Source organism: Bos mutus, chromosome 26 (genome assembly GCF_027580195.1).
Source record: "Bos mutus isolate GX-2022 chromosome 26, NWIPB_WYAK_1.1, whole genome shotgun sequence".
NCBI classification, from domain to species: Eukaryota; Metazoa; Chordata; class Mammalia; order Artiodactyla; family Bovidae; genus Bos; species Bos mutus.
The window spans coordinates 10,314,704-10,333,526 of record NC_091642.1 but is presented as its reverse complement, the minus strand read 5'-3'; the positions used below and the strand labels follow the sequence as shown (position 1 = coordinate 10,333,526).

The following is an 18,823-nucleotide window of genomic DNA, read 5'->3' as shown; positions in this document are numbered from 1 at the left end:
TGGCCTCACCTGACTCACACTACAACTGTGGCGTGCAGTGCCATGAAGGACAAAAGGTCTGTCTCTCTCGCTTTCTGCCTTTCAGAGACAGCAGCCTGTTGGGCCGCAGGAGGCCGCTCTGTATTTGTACAAGTACAAACTGAAAGTGCAGAGGTGTTAACACCCAATGAGACAACCATCGGCCAGGGGACAGGCCTCAATCCCTCAGGTGGCCAACTCTGAGACACGCACCAGAAGGGCACTCAGAAGGACTGACCTCCAGTCCTAAAAGTGGTAGCTCACACAGTAACAGGGCCTTCTAGCCTTTCCCTCCTTCCCTAGTTCACTCTCTCTAGTCCTCTACTCCCGTTCTCTAAGACAATTTCTCAAATGAATCATCTGAGGGCAAACCCATGTGTCAGATCTGCTTGTGGAAAGAAATCAGACTAAGACAGTCTCTCGCTATAGCATTGGAAGCGCTCCGATTTTTATTCCTGTTTTCTTATTTTGCTAGGAGGTAGGTAACTTTATTCTTTCCCTATGTGTCAAAACTGTCTTCCCCATTTTCAGCAAATTTTATTTTATTATTGGTGAACACCCCACAGAAGCATGAACAAGTCAATTCTGCTCTAAATGAGGTCTATTTCAGATGAATGGCAGCTAGGAAAATACATTTCTTACAAGAACAGGAATTCTACCCCAGTTTCCATGTTTACATTAAAAACATTTTGCCAGCATCACATGAAAGAACATTCATAAAATAAACAGACCTCCTCATACCTTCATGTTACAGCTTGCTTATTTTTCTGCAAAGAGAATGTATATTAAACATCCACAAAACAGAATCTAAACAGTTTAAAAGTACCTTGCAGGCAAATGCAGCGACTCCTTCTCACACTGAAGTTGGGTATGAGTGATTTCAGAAATTCAGGCTGCCACACTTGCCATTTGCGTCAGTTTCTCCAATAGCCAAGAGGCACTGGATTGAATATCACATGATACAGGCTCCACAATACAGAGTATTTACCGATAATTCACAAGGCAGGGAGATGTTCAGTCAACTGCAAATGATTTTAGGGCTGATGACATTCTGGGATATCATTATTTGCCCTTTCTTTACTTATTTAACCTTTAAGCATTCCATTAACTGTCAGAGATTACTAAATTTACTGGCTAAGCAAAGTTTTTAAATTCTCTCCTTTCATTGCTGCTTTCCAACATCAAACAAAGTTTAAAAATTTGTTTTTAAATTTGTTTACAACCAGAATGTATGGAGATTGAGAATGCTTAAATCATTTCAATGATTTGGAGTAGTAAAAAGTTTTCACTTTTATTACAATAAAATATCTTTGTAGTTACATGTCTTCTCCAAATTTTCTAAAGTACCTAGATGAGAGTATTAAAAGAACTCTATTATCACCAATGACAATAAACTTATTTTTATATAAAAGCACCTGATATCAACGTCTTCCAACTCTGATGTGTGTGTATACTCTCCATGTATAACATATCTAATGCCTAGAATTAAGATGCCACAAAGCTCCCTAACAGCTAGAAACAAGCCTCCTTGACACTCCTCGGCTTTGTCAGCTATTAGAGGGCACAGACTGAATCCCATTTCCTCTGTTAAGATCCACATTTTTACACATTTTAATGTTTCTGAAACCCAAATGCATCTTATAATTCATGGAGTCACAGTCTAATTGGCAACATTGTTTCTCAGTGGTATCTAAAATAAAGGACTAAAACTTGACAATGTCTCATACTCAACAGAATATCACAGTTCATTCAGTATTTGAACAGCAGGTATGGGCTTTATTTTTATTCTTTAACTGACATTTTGGACAATCCCTTCATGATACAAAAAATGTCAGTCTTCACTCAAACAATAAACAAAATAGCATAGCAAGGTGTCACACATTAGAACCAGGCCTCACTAGCATTTACAGACATATTCTGAAGTATCATGATATTTTTAAGCCTTTTAGAATTATACTGAAATAATTTTTGTTATAGAATTATATATTGAAAACTGGGTGACTGTCAAAAGGATTATTTAAAAAATTATTTCTATTACATAAGCAGAAAGAAAGAAATCAGAGAAATACTTCCTTAATAGCTAAATGGAAATCTTAAGTCTGCTTTTCAAACCTTTTCAGACGTATTTCAGTTTCCCTCTGGCCAAGGCTCTAACAATTATCAGTCACTGACTTGGTGCTCACACATACATGCCTTATTGAGTAAAGACTGGCTGGTAAAAATTTGTAAAACAGTATTTAAAAAATTTCTCTGTAAAACTGGCTTTTAAAAAACATTCTTAAAAATGAGAACAGTAATTTACAACTGTTGAATTTTACCTTAATGAGTCTTAGCTTCACATTTTAATAGAAAATGCAAATATTAAAACACTATAATACTTTACTCTTATGCATAAATATTGTAGGAAAGACTTGTTTTGCTCCTTAGGGTCCTCATTAAAAGATCATGCAAAAAAATAAATAAATAAATAAAAGATCATGCAAACTAGGGAAATGTAGCTTCTAATTTTTAAATCAGCAGTCATGTTAGTGCTATACTACATTTGAATAAAGAAGGCATATCTCTGAAAAGGAGTTAAGTGGGAAAATACACTAATAATAAAGTGATATCTTTAAGTGGAAAGGAATAAACTGAAAAAAATTAAGAAACCGTAACTTTCTACATTTTCCATATCAAAACACATTCCGCAGATTCACCAAATATAAGAGCCAAATTTCCAAACATATTTTCTTGGTTTGATGCCTGATTTCTTTATGGGGCTTCCCTGGTGGCTAAGACAATAAAGAATCTTCCGGCAATACAGGAGACCCAGGTTTGATCCCCAGGTCGGGAAGAACCCCTGGGGAAGGGAATGGCTACCCATTCCAGTATACTTGCCTACAGAATTCCATGGACAGAGAAGCCTGACAGGCTACAGTCCACGGGGTCACAAAGAATCGGACACAACTGAGTGACTAACACATGGCTGCTTACATGGTTCTTTATGACATATAGTAAGCCACAATAAATTCTATCTTCAGCTGGCTATATCTAACAGCACCGTCTTTACTGGCAACAAAGAATTTATGCTTATTAAGTACCCAACAGGGATTTCCCTTGTGGCTTAGCTGGTAAAGAATCCACCTACAATGCAGGAGACCTGGGTTTGATCCCTGGGCTGGGAAGATCCCCTGGAGAAGGGAAAGGCTACTCACTCCAGTATTCTGGCCTGGAGAATTCCATGGACTGTATAGTCCATACGGGGTCACAAAGAGTCAGATATGACTGAGCGACTTTCACTTTCACTTTTTCAAGTATCCAACAATCAACATTATTCATGTTGCAACTTCAAATGGGTAGGTCAACATCAAATCAGGACTTGAAAAAATTTTTACCCAGAGGAGAATTAAAAGAGTAACAACTTAATCCCAAATCTAAAATGATTTAGAAAGCCACTGTCTCCTTAACTATAAGTTATCACTGAGGCACATTTTTAGGGACCCCAGGAAGTTTCAGTACATTTGCTTTCTCACAGGCATTGTTTCTCAGTGATTAGGATGACATTATGGCTGAGGTATATCCTCTTTTGAGGGACCATAAGCACAACATTCAGGCTGTGATATCAGGCTTGGAGGAACCAAGCAAGCTGGTATGAGCCACAGCTCTTTCTGAACCTGGCTACTTCACACACAAAGACAGTCAGAGTGGGACTTGCTTTTTCCTATGGGCATACATGACAGAAACTCCAGAGGTATAGAAAAAGTGCCAGGGAAAAGGGGGGATGGAGTAAAGACAGAAAAGAGACAAATGAAACAAATAAGACTTGAAGGGACTATCTTTATGGTTTGCTTCAAGATTTCATACAAGTTGAGAATTTAGAATTTTTCATTTTCCATTCATAGTGGCAAATAAAAGGAAATTGATAGAGGAAGATGTTTCCAAGTTATTAGATGAATCAGAGGATAAATGGAAAGAGGCAGGTAGCAGCACTCTTAGACTCTGTTAATGATGGCAAAATTGGTCAGGTTATGAGCTTTCAGAGGAATATATTGTAGATGAATCTTCTCAAAACTCAATAATCGATAAATGACCTACATATTCTTAAGGACACAAAAGAAATGTGGTATTTTCATCCAGTTAGTCATTTGACAGGAAAAATGTCACTATGCAATGTTTTGGACCATCTTGTTTTGCCAAAATGATGTATGATGATACTCTTTAATATTTTTTATTGTTTGTGTGTCAATGTTTGAGTTGAGGTTTACTATGTTAAAATTCTTGTGAACACTTCAAATAAAGTTTTCTAAAAAAAAAAAAAATGAAACAACATAAAATAAAATCTGGAGGCTCAGAGTTTCAGGGGATGGGGATCAAATTAGGAAAAAGCTTCCTGTACTAGTTTAGATTTCTGGCAGCTGCTGGGAAGACTTTAGGTGTCCTAGAAATAACCTGGGTAAATGCATAAAAGCACTAAGTCAGAATTAGGGGCTATTATTTTTTATGGTAAATTTAAATTCGATATCCTAATAATTTACTAGTTACCTTATAGAAAAATTAAGAAATTTCTTGCAAATATTTCAAAACGTGTACAGAAAAAGAGAGTGAAAGCTAATCTGTGATAAAATATATGCTTCTGTAACTGTAAGTGGAAACAGAAATAAAGCTGATTCTAATCAGCATCTCTGAAATACAGAAAGTACTTATATAAATATTACACTGTAACATTTGAATTCAAATTATATTTCTGATTAAAAGACATCATTTTTGTAATAAATAATATCCAAGGGGTCAGTGGTGAAGCATTCAATTATGTTCTGAGCATAAAATAAGGTAACAGGGAAACACAGAGTAGAACAGTGCTTGGGAAAAAGCATATGCTCAATAAAGTTTTAATTTTTTTAATAAATCTGGAACCAAAAGGATTTTACTACCAACAAAAATAGTACTGTCAACTGAGAGGAAAAAAAAGCACAACATCAGAGCTGTGAGTTAAGTTTTATTTGGGGCAAAACAAGGAATACAGCCCAAGACAGTATTTCAAAGAGGTTGGGGGGCGGTCAGTAGTAGGTGTGAGTCTAGTGAAGGGGTATGTACACTCAAGCACGCATCTTGTAGAGGTTTGCTGCTAGTCGCAGCGAGAAGATGTCTCTGTTACTGATTTTAGTGCTTTTCTAGATATGAGGAGATGCAAAAATTGGGCTCCACTGGGATCATAAAAATATTCTCCTAAAAATATCTAACTATCTGAAGGCCTGTTCTACTCATTTTTCACAGAGCACAGAGTGCCTCATTCCTGATCCTGAACTCCTTTCAGGAGTGTTGAAAGTCAGTGGCTACAGAATTTTGTAACTTAATCCTTGTAGAGGCAGTTGGCAAATGCCAATTTTCAGTTGGCAGTACAATACTCTGCAACATTAAGAATCAAATCAAGTCACAGCTTATCATGGTTCTCAAACAGACTCCAAACCACCTGGTTTACCCTTTCAGTGATGCTTGTGAAGTGTCTGTATTAGATACTGTCTATCACGAAAGCAGTGGCATCTGTTTGGTGAATCATCAACCATATTAGTGGTCAAGCAGTTTTTACTAAAAGTAAGAAGCAACACAAAGTATTACGAATAACTACAAAAGTGTGAAGCATGATTTTTTTAAAAAATACAAATAGCTAAGTACACACACACAAAAAGATCAGAAGATCATTAAAAAATTAACAATGATTGTTGTTATACTATGGATCATTTTATTTTCCTTCTTAGTAGTGGTTTTATACTAGTGTTTCCAATAAACATTTTTAAAAGTAAGTTAATCCAAAAAAGTAACAGGTAACTGTGATGCAAAAATTTTCAGGTCTATACATATCCAACTATTAATTTAAAAAACAATTTACCACGTTTACTTAAAAATCATTTGAGGAACTTTGGAAATCCCTTGTTTAGAGGAGACAGAGATCTATTTATGAACAAAAGAACCTCTTTAAAATTTTCCAAGTTACTTTACTTTGCCAGCCCCTCCCCCCATGGTACTGTAAAGCAGTGAATACAATAGGTTTTTTATCAACGTGCAGGCTTCTTAGCTGAGCAAATAACCATAGAACCCAAATCCCCAAAATGTGCGGGGTTGGAGGAGGGTGGGTTGAGGGCAGGGAAGAACAGAATTTCCAGACATTCTCAGCAATTCAGAGTTGTGGAAATGCAATTTTTCTTGCAAGTAGCCACTGATGCACTTGTAGCCAAAGACTGTCTCACAAACACCCATGGTGATCAGCTGTGCCTTTTGCAGAGAACTTTACTGAAACAGCTCAAAGGAGGAACAAGATCTTAGTGAAAAAAGCACCATGCCGACTAACAATATTGCCCATGTTAAGCTCTGTATTTTCTGAGTCAAGGTTTGGGTCATGTAAAAGTAAAGCTGGCCCCAGAGAAGAGAGCAGTTTTTCACAGACTGCCATTTAAATCTCAAATGACCATGTTTCACAGCATGCTCAATACATTCCAGCATGTAACTGCATTTTAATTTCCTAAAACCACAGGTTATAAGTCTGATTTCAAATAGTGTCTGGACTGTGATCTTCAATACTGATAAAATTATACGGTGTTCTTCAGAAAGTCCCAAAGATTCGGCATATGGAAAAGGATCTTCATTTTCTTTGAAGTACAATTATCAAAGAAAATTAACTCTTCAAACTTTTGTGAATGAATCCTAAAGAGTGAATATTAAAAGCTGAAGTTACTACCATAGAAATGTAGCTTAGATTACAGGAAAGGAACATGCTGTATATTCCTCACTCACCAGGTATAGTACACATCACGTGACAAACCCGCATACATGAGACTTTAAATTTTCTTTGCCATGAAATGCTCATCAGTGCTTACTTTGGAAAATGAATTCGAAATATACTGACATGAATGAATCATTATATTTGATTGTCCATTCGGTACACAGAAATCATTCAGTCACCTTTTCAATTTTATAAAACAGAGAGAGGCTGTTGACTACTTTAACCTCCCAAGTATATGTAAGAAGAGAAACAGTCTTTAGAATAGATCAAGAGAGAAAAAGGGAAGGTGAAGTTGTGTCATGAGCTTGGGAGTCACAAGCAATTTAAGATGGTATTATTATTCAGTTGGAAGGAATTTATAAAGACAAATTTTTGCATGTGAACATGAAACAATGCACTACGATGGTCAGCAATTTTCACTACAGGGACTGGCTCTGACCTGCCCTTGAGAAAAGATAAAGGGAAAAATTTTTTATAAGGGGATAGAGTGGTTAAGCACAGTTGACTTTGAACAACATGGGTTTGAACTTCTTGAGTCCACGTATACTCAGAATTTTTTCAATACTGAAGTACGACACAATTCAAGGTTGGTTAAATCCAAGAATGCAGATAGAAAGGACCAAGTCTAAGTTATACGTGGATTTTCAACTGGGTGGAGGGCTGGTGCCTGCCCCTGGGTTGTTCAAGGGTCAACTGTATATGCTTTCCTCTAAAATACTACTGGCTTTTATTTTGAGCCTGATTCCAAAACTAATAGACAAATTCAATACATTTGTTTTTAAGCAACAAATCTATTTCATCAATGAGGTAGAACTTAGAATGAAATTCTGATCAGTAATTTAAGCTGAAGGAACTACAAAGCATTGGTTGCTTCATGAAACTAAACATCTAGAAAACCTGGTGCCTAGCAAATGGGTCCCTCTAGCTGTTCTTCATTGGATTCTAAGGTATCATCATGTGTAAGAAGTGCCCACTCTTAAATTCATAACAGCTTTTTCCAGGAGTTAACAAAATATATGGGCACATAAATCAATTTTTTAAATGAAATTTTTTTAATGAAACCTAACATGTGAATAAAAAAAAAAAGACTGCATTTTTCTCCTTGTCCTCTGTCTTCATATTTAATTCTTCCAATTACTTTCTTCTTTTCCCCTGACCTCTCCATTTCTCTTTCCTTCTTTTTCCCTAAACTTAGACTAGACTACAGGTGGCTAGTGGGAACATGTTTGTATTTTTAAGAAGTAAGCATAGGGCATCTCCTCTGGTGGGCTATGTTGAGAGAAAGGTCAACGAAGCGCACACTGAAATATCTGGGAACTTCAGTCTGGGGGAAGACACAGACAGCAACTGAATGGATCCACCACAGAGCAAGAGAGCATCAGGACCACAGGGAATACACAGCGAGGGTGGGGAGGGCTGTGGGGAGGGAACTGCTGTAAACGGGAGGTGGTACTCAGATGATGGGGAAGTGAACAGACCTCCATGTCTTTTCTGAGAGAGGCTTCAGGGCAAAAAAAGGCAAACGCAGGAGAAGCTGGTGGCTTACACAGGATGAGGCATGTTAATTGGCCTAACAATCACCAACACAACAAGAGGGGGTCTTTGTTCTCAATGTGATTGTTTTAATCCTTATTACAGTCCAATATGAAAGATCTTATTATCATCTTGATTGTGAAGGCCAAGAATCTGGGGCCAGAGAGATGATGAAATTGCTGAAGAATATCCAGTTTACCAGCTGATGATGAAGTTAGGTGAGAAAGCAGGAAGTCTGGCTCCCAAGCTGTACTCTCAGTGACTTTACCTGCTACCAGTGTGCAGTATCCAAAGGAGAATATTAAGGGAGAAAATATGGCTGGGGTTATTCTGGGCAGGAGAAGACGCACCAGAGATGACAAGAAGTCAAGAAAGTGTCATCACAAAACCCATCGGAGCCACCTGGGCCCCTGTGAAACCATTCCACAACTATATTCAGTCCAACTGGTCAATACTTCTATCTTCTTGACACTGGCTAAATAATAGTGAACAATTCATACACACTGTGATAGCGGTCAAAGTAATGGATAATGGTGTCAGCCCTCAAAGCATGTGAAAACCAACCAAAATGGAAGAAGCTGGGTCAGTAAGTAGCACAAGCACAGGAGGCTTCTGCATTTCTTTGCAAAACCATGATTTCACAACGTTTGACTGCTTTGTGTACATGTAGCGTCTCTTATTTTAGAAACACACACGTCTGTGCACAGGCACTCACACACACTCTGTAATGTTTATATCAAAAGTTATTGGACCCCGTCAAGGGCCACAGTCACACATGAGGACCCTGAAACAGATCCAATGATTTCTGGCTGAGCTCCATTTCAAACATACCTGCTTCCGGGTCCTGATTGAAACGGCAGTACTTGGATTTCTCAAGTGAAGGCAGGCATTGCTCAATGGGAACCCAAACATATGTCTCAGGACACAGCAAATCTGATGGTCTGTACTGACCCTAAAGAGAAGTGAAGAAAAAAGGCACTGACATCACTAACACAGTGACTTCCTAGTTGCAAGCCTCCAGAATTCCAGGGAAAGTATTACTCACAAGTTTACTTCCAGGGACAGCTTTACTGTAAACACTAAACAATCCTATTAGTAATTGTTTTCCTAGCTCAAGAATGCACATTTGAAGGCTCTCAAACTCATGTATCACCCTTTGGGATGCCTGTGTTGACTCAGAAGATCTGAATTTCTACTTTCTTTTGGGATAAAAACATATTCCTGCTTATCTGACTGCTAAGAATACCACTTCCAAATTCAAGTGGACACAAGTGCTAGTTGATAAGTGAAATTTTGTATTTGAGAGCATTCGGATTTATACATGAAATAAATTTATTTTCCAAAGTGGAATTTCACTACCCTTAGTCAAAATTCTTAAATTCATAAGCTCAGCTGATAATATTGATTCCATTCTAATGCACTGAAAAGTACTGTCTGGTCAACATGCTTCCATGAGCAATCTAGACTTATAAATAGACTATACAACAGATACTAAAGAAAAAAAAATCATTCCTCTAAGGGTAGTTTGGTAGCCAATTAATAGAGGATAGTACAAATTATGTGAAATCATTCAGTTAAAATTTTCAGAAATATTAAAGTTAATTAAAATTCCAAACATCTCTTCTCTAAATTTTAACATTCAAAATTCATCACAGAGGTTAAATCTAAACATTGGTTTTCCATTTTTTTTAAACTACAGCCCATAGTAAGAAATACATTTTACATTATAACCTAGTAAACCTATATGAAAATATAAAACTATTAATAGGAACAAATCTTTTACTATATAATGCTTATCCATGTTATGTAATCCTCTATTTTCTATTCATTTTTAAAAAAAATTATGCTCTTGGACCATTTAACCACCAAAACTGCTTTCATAAATAGCAAATGGGTCACAAAATCAGAGTCTGAAAAACACGACCTAGTGCAAACCTCATGACACAGACTACTCCTGTTTAAGGGCGTAGCACTGTTACACAGCTTGAGTCAGAAAGGTGCTCTATAACTTATATTTAAAATGAACACCACGCCCTTCCAGCATTCAAAACATTCAGCAGTCTGTAAGATAATGGAGAAATTATACATAAAATGTACACAAACAGATTAATTACTGCTTTTGAGATGTTGGAAGAGAATTCAAGGAGGATATGGAGTTTTAATGGGGACTTAGATTGACTGGCTAAGTCTGGGACAGGCTGAAAAGGAATGAGAACAATCTAGATGAAGATTACAGCATAAACAAATATAACGCTGGGAAACAGAAACAGCAGAGCACTGCAGAAATAGAAAGGTAGGTCGTGGATCAGCTTCAGAAATCATGTTCTAGACTTTATTCTAGATGAAATGGTAATGCTTGCTGACTAGGACAGAAGGCAGACAGTATGAAGACCAGACTCAGGTCTCTGATTCTGATCTTCCTGCAGTGTTCACGGCACTGCTGATGCCTTACTGCCTCAGAGCAGTAAAGGTCACCCAGACAGGGCAGGTCCAGGTGGACACACTCACCTGATACTAAAATTCATAACACGGGATTATTTAGAAATGAATTAATGATATACTTAGGAAGTATAGTAAAGCCAGTTATTCAATTGATACCTACCTTATCAAAAGTAATGTCATTCTCTCCACCAATTCACAAACACTTTTACTGCGGAGGGACAGTACGATGCAGTGCTGTCCACGTGAACAAATGTGAACACCAGACAGCAGTCTACAGCAGTGCTTCTAGAGCTGCGCCCCTCACCTTTTGGTTATAGACTATTTCGAGAATCTACTGGTGGTAGGGGAGAGCCGAACATATAAGCTAAAGAAATTTTTTAAAAAGGATTAACTTTTCTTGACTTTAGAGTATACAAAGATTCCTTAGAACACAAAAAGCAATAAGTATAAAAGAAAAAACTGATGAACTGGATTGTATCAAAATTATACCATCTTCAAAAACTTATTAATAAATAGGCAAGCCAAAGATTGGGGAAAATATTAATAAAACTTGTATTAGACAACATATTTGTATCCAAAACATACAAAGAATTTAACAAGTCATTAATAGGAACAATCCAAGTTTTTTAAAAGGCAAAAAGACTTAAACCATTTTGCCAAAGATATATGAATGTCTAAGAAACCTAACATCGGTTACCAGAAATGCAACTCAAAACTACAATAAGATACCACTGAATTCCCACTGCAATGGCTCACCACAACTCCCACTACAATATTTAGAAGATCAAGTTCTGGCAAGGTTCTGGATCATCTAGAACTTGAATACTGTTGGTTCAAAGTGGCATAACCATTTGGGATAAAATAAATATTCCTGTAAACACATTATCTCTGCGTATGTCCAGGATAAATCCTTGAACTGGATTGCTGGGTATAAGGGTTTTAGGTTTTACAGCACAAAACGATTTCCCACAGGAGCTGTGTGGATTTATACTGCCACCAGCAATGGTGTGCATGCAAGTGCTGATTTCCCCATATCCTTATCAACAGTGTGCTACTGAAACTTTCCATATCTGCCAAATGAGAAGTGGCATTTCACTGTGGTTTTAATTTGCATTATGAATCATTCCACACGTTTAAAGGAATTGGTATTTCCTTCTCTATAAAGCTGGCTCATTTTGTTGTTAGGTTTACAGACCTACTAATCAAAAAACTCTTTATATATTAAGGAAATTAACCCTTAATTTGTTAACTATGTTGTATTTTCCATGTTTGTCTTTTGACTGTGTGTGCTATGCTCTTCTGTCATGTAGAAATCTAGTAAATGGTCAAATGTTATCATTTTCTTTTAAATGGCATCTGGGTTTTGTAATATAAATAAAAAGGCCTCTATCACTCTAAGACTATAAAAACATTTTCATGATTTTTTTCTAGTACTTTTATGGTTTCACAATTTTACATTTACATTTATGCTCCACCTGGAATTTATTCTGGTGTAAGGTAGAAGACGATTCAACCTAATTTCTTTCAGATGTTTACCAAGTGGCCTCAAGAGCATTTTTTAAACAAGTATCATTTTCCCTGATGATTTAGAATTTAAAACGTCTTTGATAACTTACTAAATTTCCAATTATACTTAAATCTCTTTCTGGACTTTCTACTTATTCTGTTATACTTCTGTCTGTGTACTCATATACCAGTGCCATATAGTTTTAAATATTAAAGTTCTATATTTTAATATAATATCTGGTAGAGATAATCCCCTCTTATTGTTCTTCATTTGCACAGTTTCCTAGTTCTTCTTGCTTAATTATTTTTCCAGGCAATAGTACTGGAGTGGATTGCCATTTCCTTCTCCAGGGGATCTTCCCGACCCAGGGATCGAACTCAGGTCTCCCGCATTGTAGACAGACGCTTTGCCGTCTAAGCCATCAGGGAAGTCCCACTCATATACCAGTGCCATATAGTTTTAAATATTAAAGTTCTATATTATATTTTAATATAATATCTGGTAGAGATAATCCCCTCTTATTGTTCATTTGCACAATTTCCTAGTTCTTCTTACTTAATTATTCTAGGACTGTTTAGTACAAAAGACCACCAATATGAACAAGGAAACAGTAATAAAAATGGATGGTATATCTTGCCTATTGTGATCACACAATATAAAAGAGAATCCCAAGAGAATTCCTAGTAAGAGGAAAATATATCATTCTAAGTTAAAAAATAAACAAGAAAAAAAGAAACCCAAAATATACAAATGACACCATTTTCTAATTTAAGGCAGAACTAAATGCTGACTAAGATGCACAGATCAAATTCTGGGGGGAAATCAGCCATCAACTGTGAGTCTTTAAGACAAAAACAGACACATTCCATGCAGATATGCTGATTCAACAGCAGCCACCTGAACCCAGTGCCTGGATTTAACAATATGCTGACAATAAAAAATATTCAGTCAATGAACGCTAAATGACTCCTGACTTTGTGACAGGCACCAGATGCTGGGAACAAAAAGATGAACAAATTGGCACATCTCTAGATAATTCACAGTCTACTGGGAGTTACTGACCTGGAGAAAGATAAATACATAAGAATGTATGAAGTGTGATCAGGCACAACTGTCCAAAGCTCCTATATTTTTACAATGTTCTTCTAAGGCAACACTTGCTTATAATAGATATTTTATTTTTAACTCTTTAAATACTCAGGTTATCTCACTGAAAAACCATAAATGTATACATTGTAACTTCTGATTATTTAAAATCAAAATTTTAGATTAGGTAAAAACATTATTTTTCTCCTAAGTACAGGCTTATTTCAGTGTTTCAAATATTGTCTCAAGCCATCAAAGAATGCCAAGAATTTCATGAAATAAACCACTCTGAAATGTTATGCTTTCTAAACTTAGCCAGTAGAGAGTTACGTGACCGAACTGCTTGCAGTTCAATCTAAAGTTGCCATCACACAAATGGAAAATGCAGAGGCTTGCAAGCTGCTCTGACTTTCCAGCTAGTGTAAGAAAATGAGAAAGGTCTGTATTAAGAATGCAATTACTTAAGGATTTGGACATACTTCCCCATGGTCAGAAGGAAAAATATTTAATCAACCTCTAAGTACATTCATTCATATTGGACAATGAGGCAAAAGCAGATTAATCTTCTCCTAGGGTGCTGACTTTCTGTAAATAAGAAATCTGAGTTACCACGGATTTTCTAAAGTACTCAAAATTTTGAAAATGTAATTGGTCTGACAGGCTTATCTTACAATTTTTTAGAACACCCTTTTCAGTTTGATCTACATGTTAGAAGATGAACTCAAGATTTCTCCCTACTCCTACTTCTCCCCCAACCCTCCCCGCCCCGCCTCGCCACAAAATAACCCCAGTCAACAAGGACAGCACCACATGAAACCTTACCAAGCAAGGGTCCCTAAGAGCAAAGGTTACAGGAGAGGATGATGCACTTCAAGACAAGAAGCCTGGAAAAGGCAAAAGCTGTCTGCTAAAAAGCCTCAACACGACAAGGAAATGCATGGTTTTCTTTATTAAACACTTCTGGTGAGGGGTAATTACCCAATCCAAAGTCCTCAAAGAGAAATAAGTTCAGCAAAGCGTGATTTGTAACTTCTGGAGCTATTCACAAACCGGCACTGTTTCAGCACTAGGAAGCAGACAGACAAGGCGCCCTGCAACGTGAGCTGCCGGAGAAGAGGGGAGGTTCTCCTCAGGGTGCAGCTGGGTGTTCAGTGATTCTATTTTCTTTAAAGAAACTACATAGACTATTTGTGAAAACACAAATTATACTACACCTCCCCCCTGGGAAAAAGAAAAAAGTAAAATACAGTCATAATATTTCAATCAACTTTACTAGGTGGCACAGATTAAAATTCGAGGAAATGCCAAAGTTAAATCTAAAACATAAGGGGGAAAACATTTCTTGATCCATTTCTATTAAAAATAATTGCTTCTTCTGGAAGAGGACAGCACACAATTTTGGGTTTTGGTTAATGGAATGAATGGACATTCTTTTTTACTTCCATGCTCTAGACTATAATTTGAAGAACATTTTATCATGCTGATCTAATTTTCTACACTATTAAACAATCACAAAATAAATTATATGTCAAATATCTTAGTTTAGAAAAATATAATAGTCAGAATTTTGGCCTAAAAATTACATTTACTTGATAGCCAGAGGTTAAAAACATCTATCATATCTTACTGAATAATAGTGAACACAGGTAGCTAAAGAGCACATAAAAGGTGTATTTAGAAAACTTTGATTTCGCAATCATTAACAATTTCAGCAAAGAGGGTTCAGGATAGGGAACACATGTATACCTGTGGTGGATTCATTTTGATATTTGGCAAAACTAATACAATTATGTAAAGTTTAAAAATAAAATAAAATTAAAAAAAATAAAGATAATAGGGAAAAAAAAAAAACATTAAAATACTTTAACTTCTAATGAAAACACAGTCAATAACACGAGATTTTTTCCCTCAGTTAAGGTATAGTTAGAAATCTGAATTTTCAATGGCAACAGTTACATTAATTAGTTAAAAGAGAAGCAAAAAAACAAAAACAAAAACATGGTTCCAGTAAGCCCTGACAATTTTTTGCAGCATTTTTACTGATATGTAATTCACAATCCATAAAAATCTACCCTTTTAAAGTGAGTTTTTAGAGTATCCATAAGATTGTGCTATGCGCTTAGTCACTCAGTCGTGTCTGACTCTTGGCAACCCCATGGATTGTAGCCCGCCAGGCTCCTCTGTTCATAGGGATTCTCCAGGCAAGAATACTGAAGTGGGTTGCCATGCCCTCCTCCAGGCGATCGTCCCAACCCAGGGATAGAACCCATGTCTCCCACATTGCAAGCGGATTCTTTACCATCTGAGCCACCAGGGAAGCCCCACCACTATCTAATTCCATAATATTTTCATCATCCCAAAAAGAAACCCTGTACCCACTGGCAGTTGCTCCCTACTTCCTCTCCCCAAAAGTCCCAGCAACCACAAAATCTACTGACAATATTTTATTATTTTTAAAGTTTTTATTTTATACTGGAATATGGCCAATGAGGATGAAGAGCCTTTTAATGAGGGTGAAGGAGGAGAATGAAAGAGCTGGCTTAAGATTAAATATTAAAAAAGCTAAGATCATGGCATCCGACCCCATTACTGCATGGCAAATAGAAGGGGAAAAGGTGGAAGTGGTGACAGATTTCCTCTTCTTGGGCTCCAAAATCACTGTGGACGGTGACTGCAGCCATGAAATCAGAAGACGATTGATTGCTTCTTGGCAGGAAAGCAATGACAAACCTAGACAGTGTGTTGACAAGCAGAGACATTACTCGGCCAACAAAGGTCCATACAGTCAAGGCTATGGTCTTCCCAGGGGTCATGTATGGCTGTGAAAGCTGGACTAAGGAGGCAGAACGCCAAAGAATTGATGCCTTCGAACTGTGGTGCTGGAGAAGATTCCTAAAAGTCCTTTGGACAGCAAGGAGATCCAACCAGTCCATCCTAAAGGAAATCAGTAGTGAATATTCATTGGAAGGACTGATCCTGAAGCTGAAACTTCAATACTTTGGCCACCTGATGCAAAGAACTGACTCATTTGAAAAGACCCTGATGCTGGGCAAGATTGAAGGCAGGAGGAGAAGGGGACAGAGGATGAGATGGTTGCATGGCATCACAGACTCAATGGACACAAGTTTGAGTAAACTCCGGGAGTTGGTGATGGACAGGGAAGTCTGGCGTGCTGCAGTCCATGGGGTCACAGAGAGTCAGACACAACTGAGTGACTGAAGTGAACTGAACTGGAAAAGTCCCTGAAGCTGGGAAAGATCGAATGCAGAACGAGAAAAGGGCATCAGAGGATAAGATGGCTGGATGGCAACACCAATGCAATGAACATGAACTTGGGCAAACTCTGGGAGATGGTGAAGGACACAGAGGCCTGCCTGGCGTGCTGCAGTCCCTGGGGTTGCAAAGAGTTGGACACAACTAGGCGACTGAACCACATGGCCGATGAACAATGTTGTGACGGTTTCAGGTGGACCGCAAAGGGACTCAGCTATACATATCCATGTATCCATTCTCCCCCAAGCTCCCCTCCCATAAAGGCTGCCATGTAACATTAAGCAGAGTTCCCTGCACTGTACAGAAGGTCCTGGCTGGCTATCCATTTTAAATATAGCAGTTTAAAATGGAGTATTTGTTTGCATTCCCATCCTCCCTACTGGAGGCAGAATATAGACTAAACCCAGGACACAGCCGAAGCAGCCCTACGTGACGCAGCCCTCATTACCTTCCTGGCCTGTCTTCTACCTCCTCCTCCATCACTCTACCCTGGCCACACAGGGTTCTCTGCTGGTCCTGGAACACTTCAGGCTTGCTCCCACCTCAGGGTGTCTCACTGACTGTCTTCTTTTCTGGTCCTACGGGTATTCCTGTGGCTAATTCCGTCACCCACTTTAAGGTTTTGCTCAGCTGTCGTCTTCTCAGTGAAGCTCAACTATCCCCTTCTCCTGTTTTTCTTCCCTAGGACTTGCAACATTCTTGTTCACTTTCTTCACTGTATCTACAGGAAACTCCTGGCTAGAATGATGCATCAGGGGTTTCAGTCCGATTTGTTCACAGATGCATCCCCAAACCTGCTGCAAGTGACGGCAGGATGAACAACGAGCCTAGTACATACTGCCCGGCCCTTCCCTCTCCCTTTCTCTAAACACAGCAAGTGTTTTTTTAACACGCTTTCGTACCTTTAATGTGGCACACACAAATCAATCAGTATTTGCTGAATTTGCATTTACGATGCACCTCCACCACACTGTCACTGTTTATGACTAGTTCTCAACCTTTGGGAAAATACTAAAAGTGTAAAAACATAAAATAGAAAAAAGTACAAGAACATTACCATGACAGGGTATGTAAGAACTGTGTGCGTGCTAAGTCACTCCAGTTGTGTCTGACTCTTTGCAATCTCATGGACTATAGCCCACCAGGCTCCTCTGTCCATGGGGATTCTCCAGGCAAGAATACTGGAGTGGGTTGCCATGCCCTCCTCCAGGGGATCTTCCTGATCCAGGGATCGAACTTGTGTCTCTTATGTCTCCTGCACTGGCAGGCAGGTTCTTTATCACTAGCGCCGCCTGGGAAGCCCTTGCCTTACTCAAGAAGGTTAGAAACTACTAGTTCAAGTCAATTTGGTTTTTTTTTCCCCTCTCAAAATATTTTTCCTTATTTCACTGGCATACACTCTCCTTTAAAGAAACGTACAGCTTTTCATATTAAGCTTCATATTAAGAAAAAGAGGGGGAAGCATGACTTGCTTGGGGAGAGGCCTCTTCCTCTGCTCAGAGCTGAGCTGCGTCACTTTGGTTGGTAAGGACAGTAACAGTAATAACGAGTCCTTCCTGTGTTTGTTAGGAACACAGCCCTCATCATGGTACTGCATACCAAGAGTTAAATCTTATAATGACTTAAAAAGTAATGGACATAATTTCTATCACACAGAGAAAACCTAAGATCATTAAATGGGCGTGATGAACTCAGAGCCAGACCCTTGATTCTCATTCTCTTCCTATACCTAATTTAAAAATATTCAACACATCTTTAAAGTATTTTCAAAATAACTTCAAAAAAATCTTAAAAATCCCAGGAGTCCAATACGCACAGGGACTCTGCTCAGCATGGAGGATGGTGAGATGAAATGAGCCCAGTGAGGCACCACTGTCTGCTGGGGAAAAGGAGGCAGCTGTGCCCCAATGCCTTTCACAACGAGTGGTGAACGTAGGGTGGAGGGCACAAAGACGCTATGGAAGCACCAAGACGCAGCCAGAGAAGCCCAGCACAGGCCACACCTCTGAGAAGAGCACCAAGGACTACAAGCAACACGTGCTTAGAGCACAAAGGTAAAACCAGCAGCTTTCTCTCGAGACTCCTCCGAAGGGGTCTCCTCTGCAGAGTCTTAAGATCTGAGTAGCACCATGTTTGGAAAGAAAAATCAAGACACCACAGCCAAGTGTGGGCAGACCTAAGACCTACATAGACCATGTCTGCCCTCA

General features: G+C 38.2%; 1 protein-coding gene across 5 annotated transcripts in view; it reads right to left on the bottom strand.

Moving 5' to 3' along the window:
• The window catches only part of ATE1 (arginyltransferase 1), a 159,556-nt gene that overhangs the window by 29,014 nt on the left and 111,719 nt on the right, over positions 1–18,823 (bottom strand). For 4 of the 5 annotated variants that reach the window (XM_005890164.3, XM_070363529.1, XM_070363527.1 and 1 more), the window contains exon 11: positions 9,140–9,260. In XM_005890164.3, coding sequence (XP_005890226.2) covers positions 9,140–9,260 — 121 coding nt within the window. Of the gene's footprint in view, positions 1–5,035; positions 6,697–9,139; positions 9,261–18,823 lie in introns of those variants that run through there. The other variant, XM_070363530.1, reaches the window with a different exon arrangement.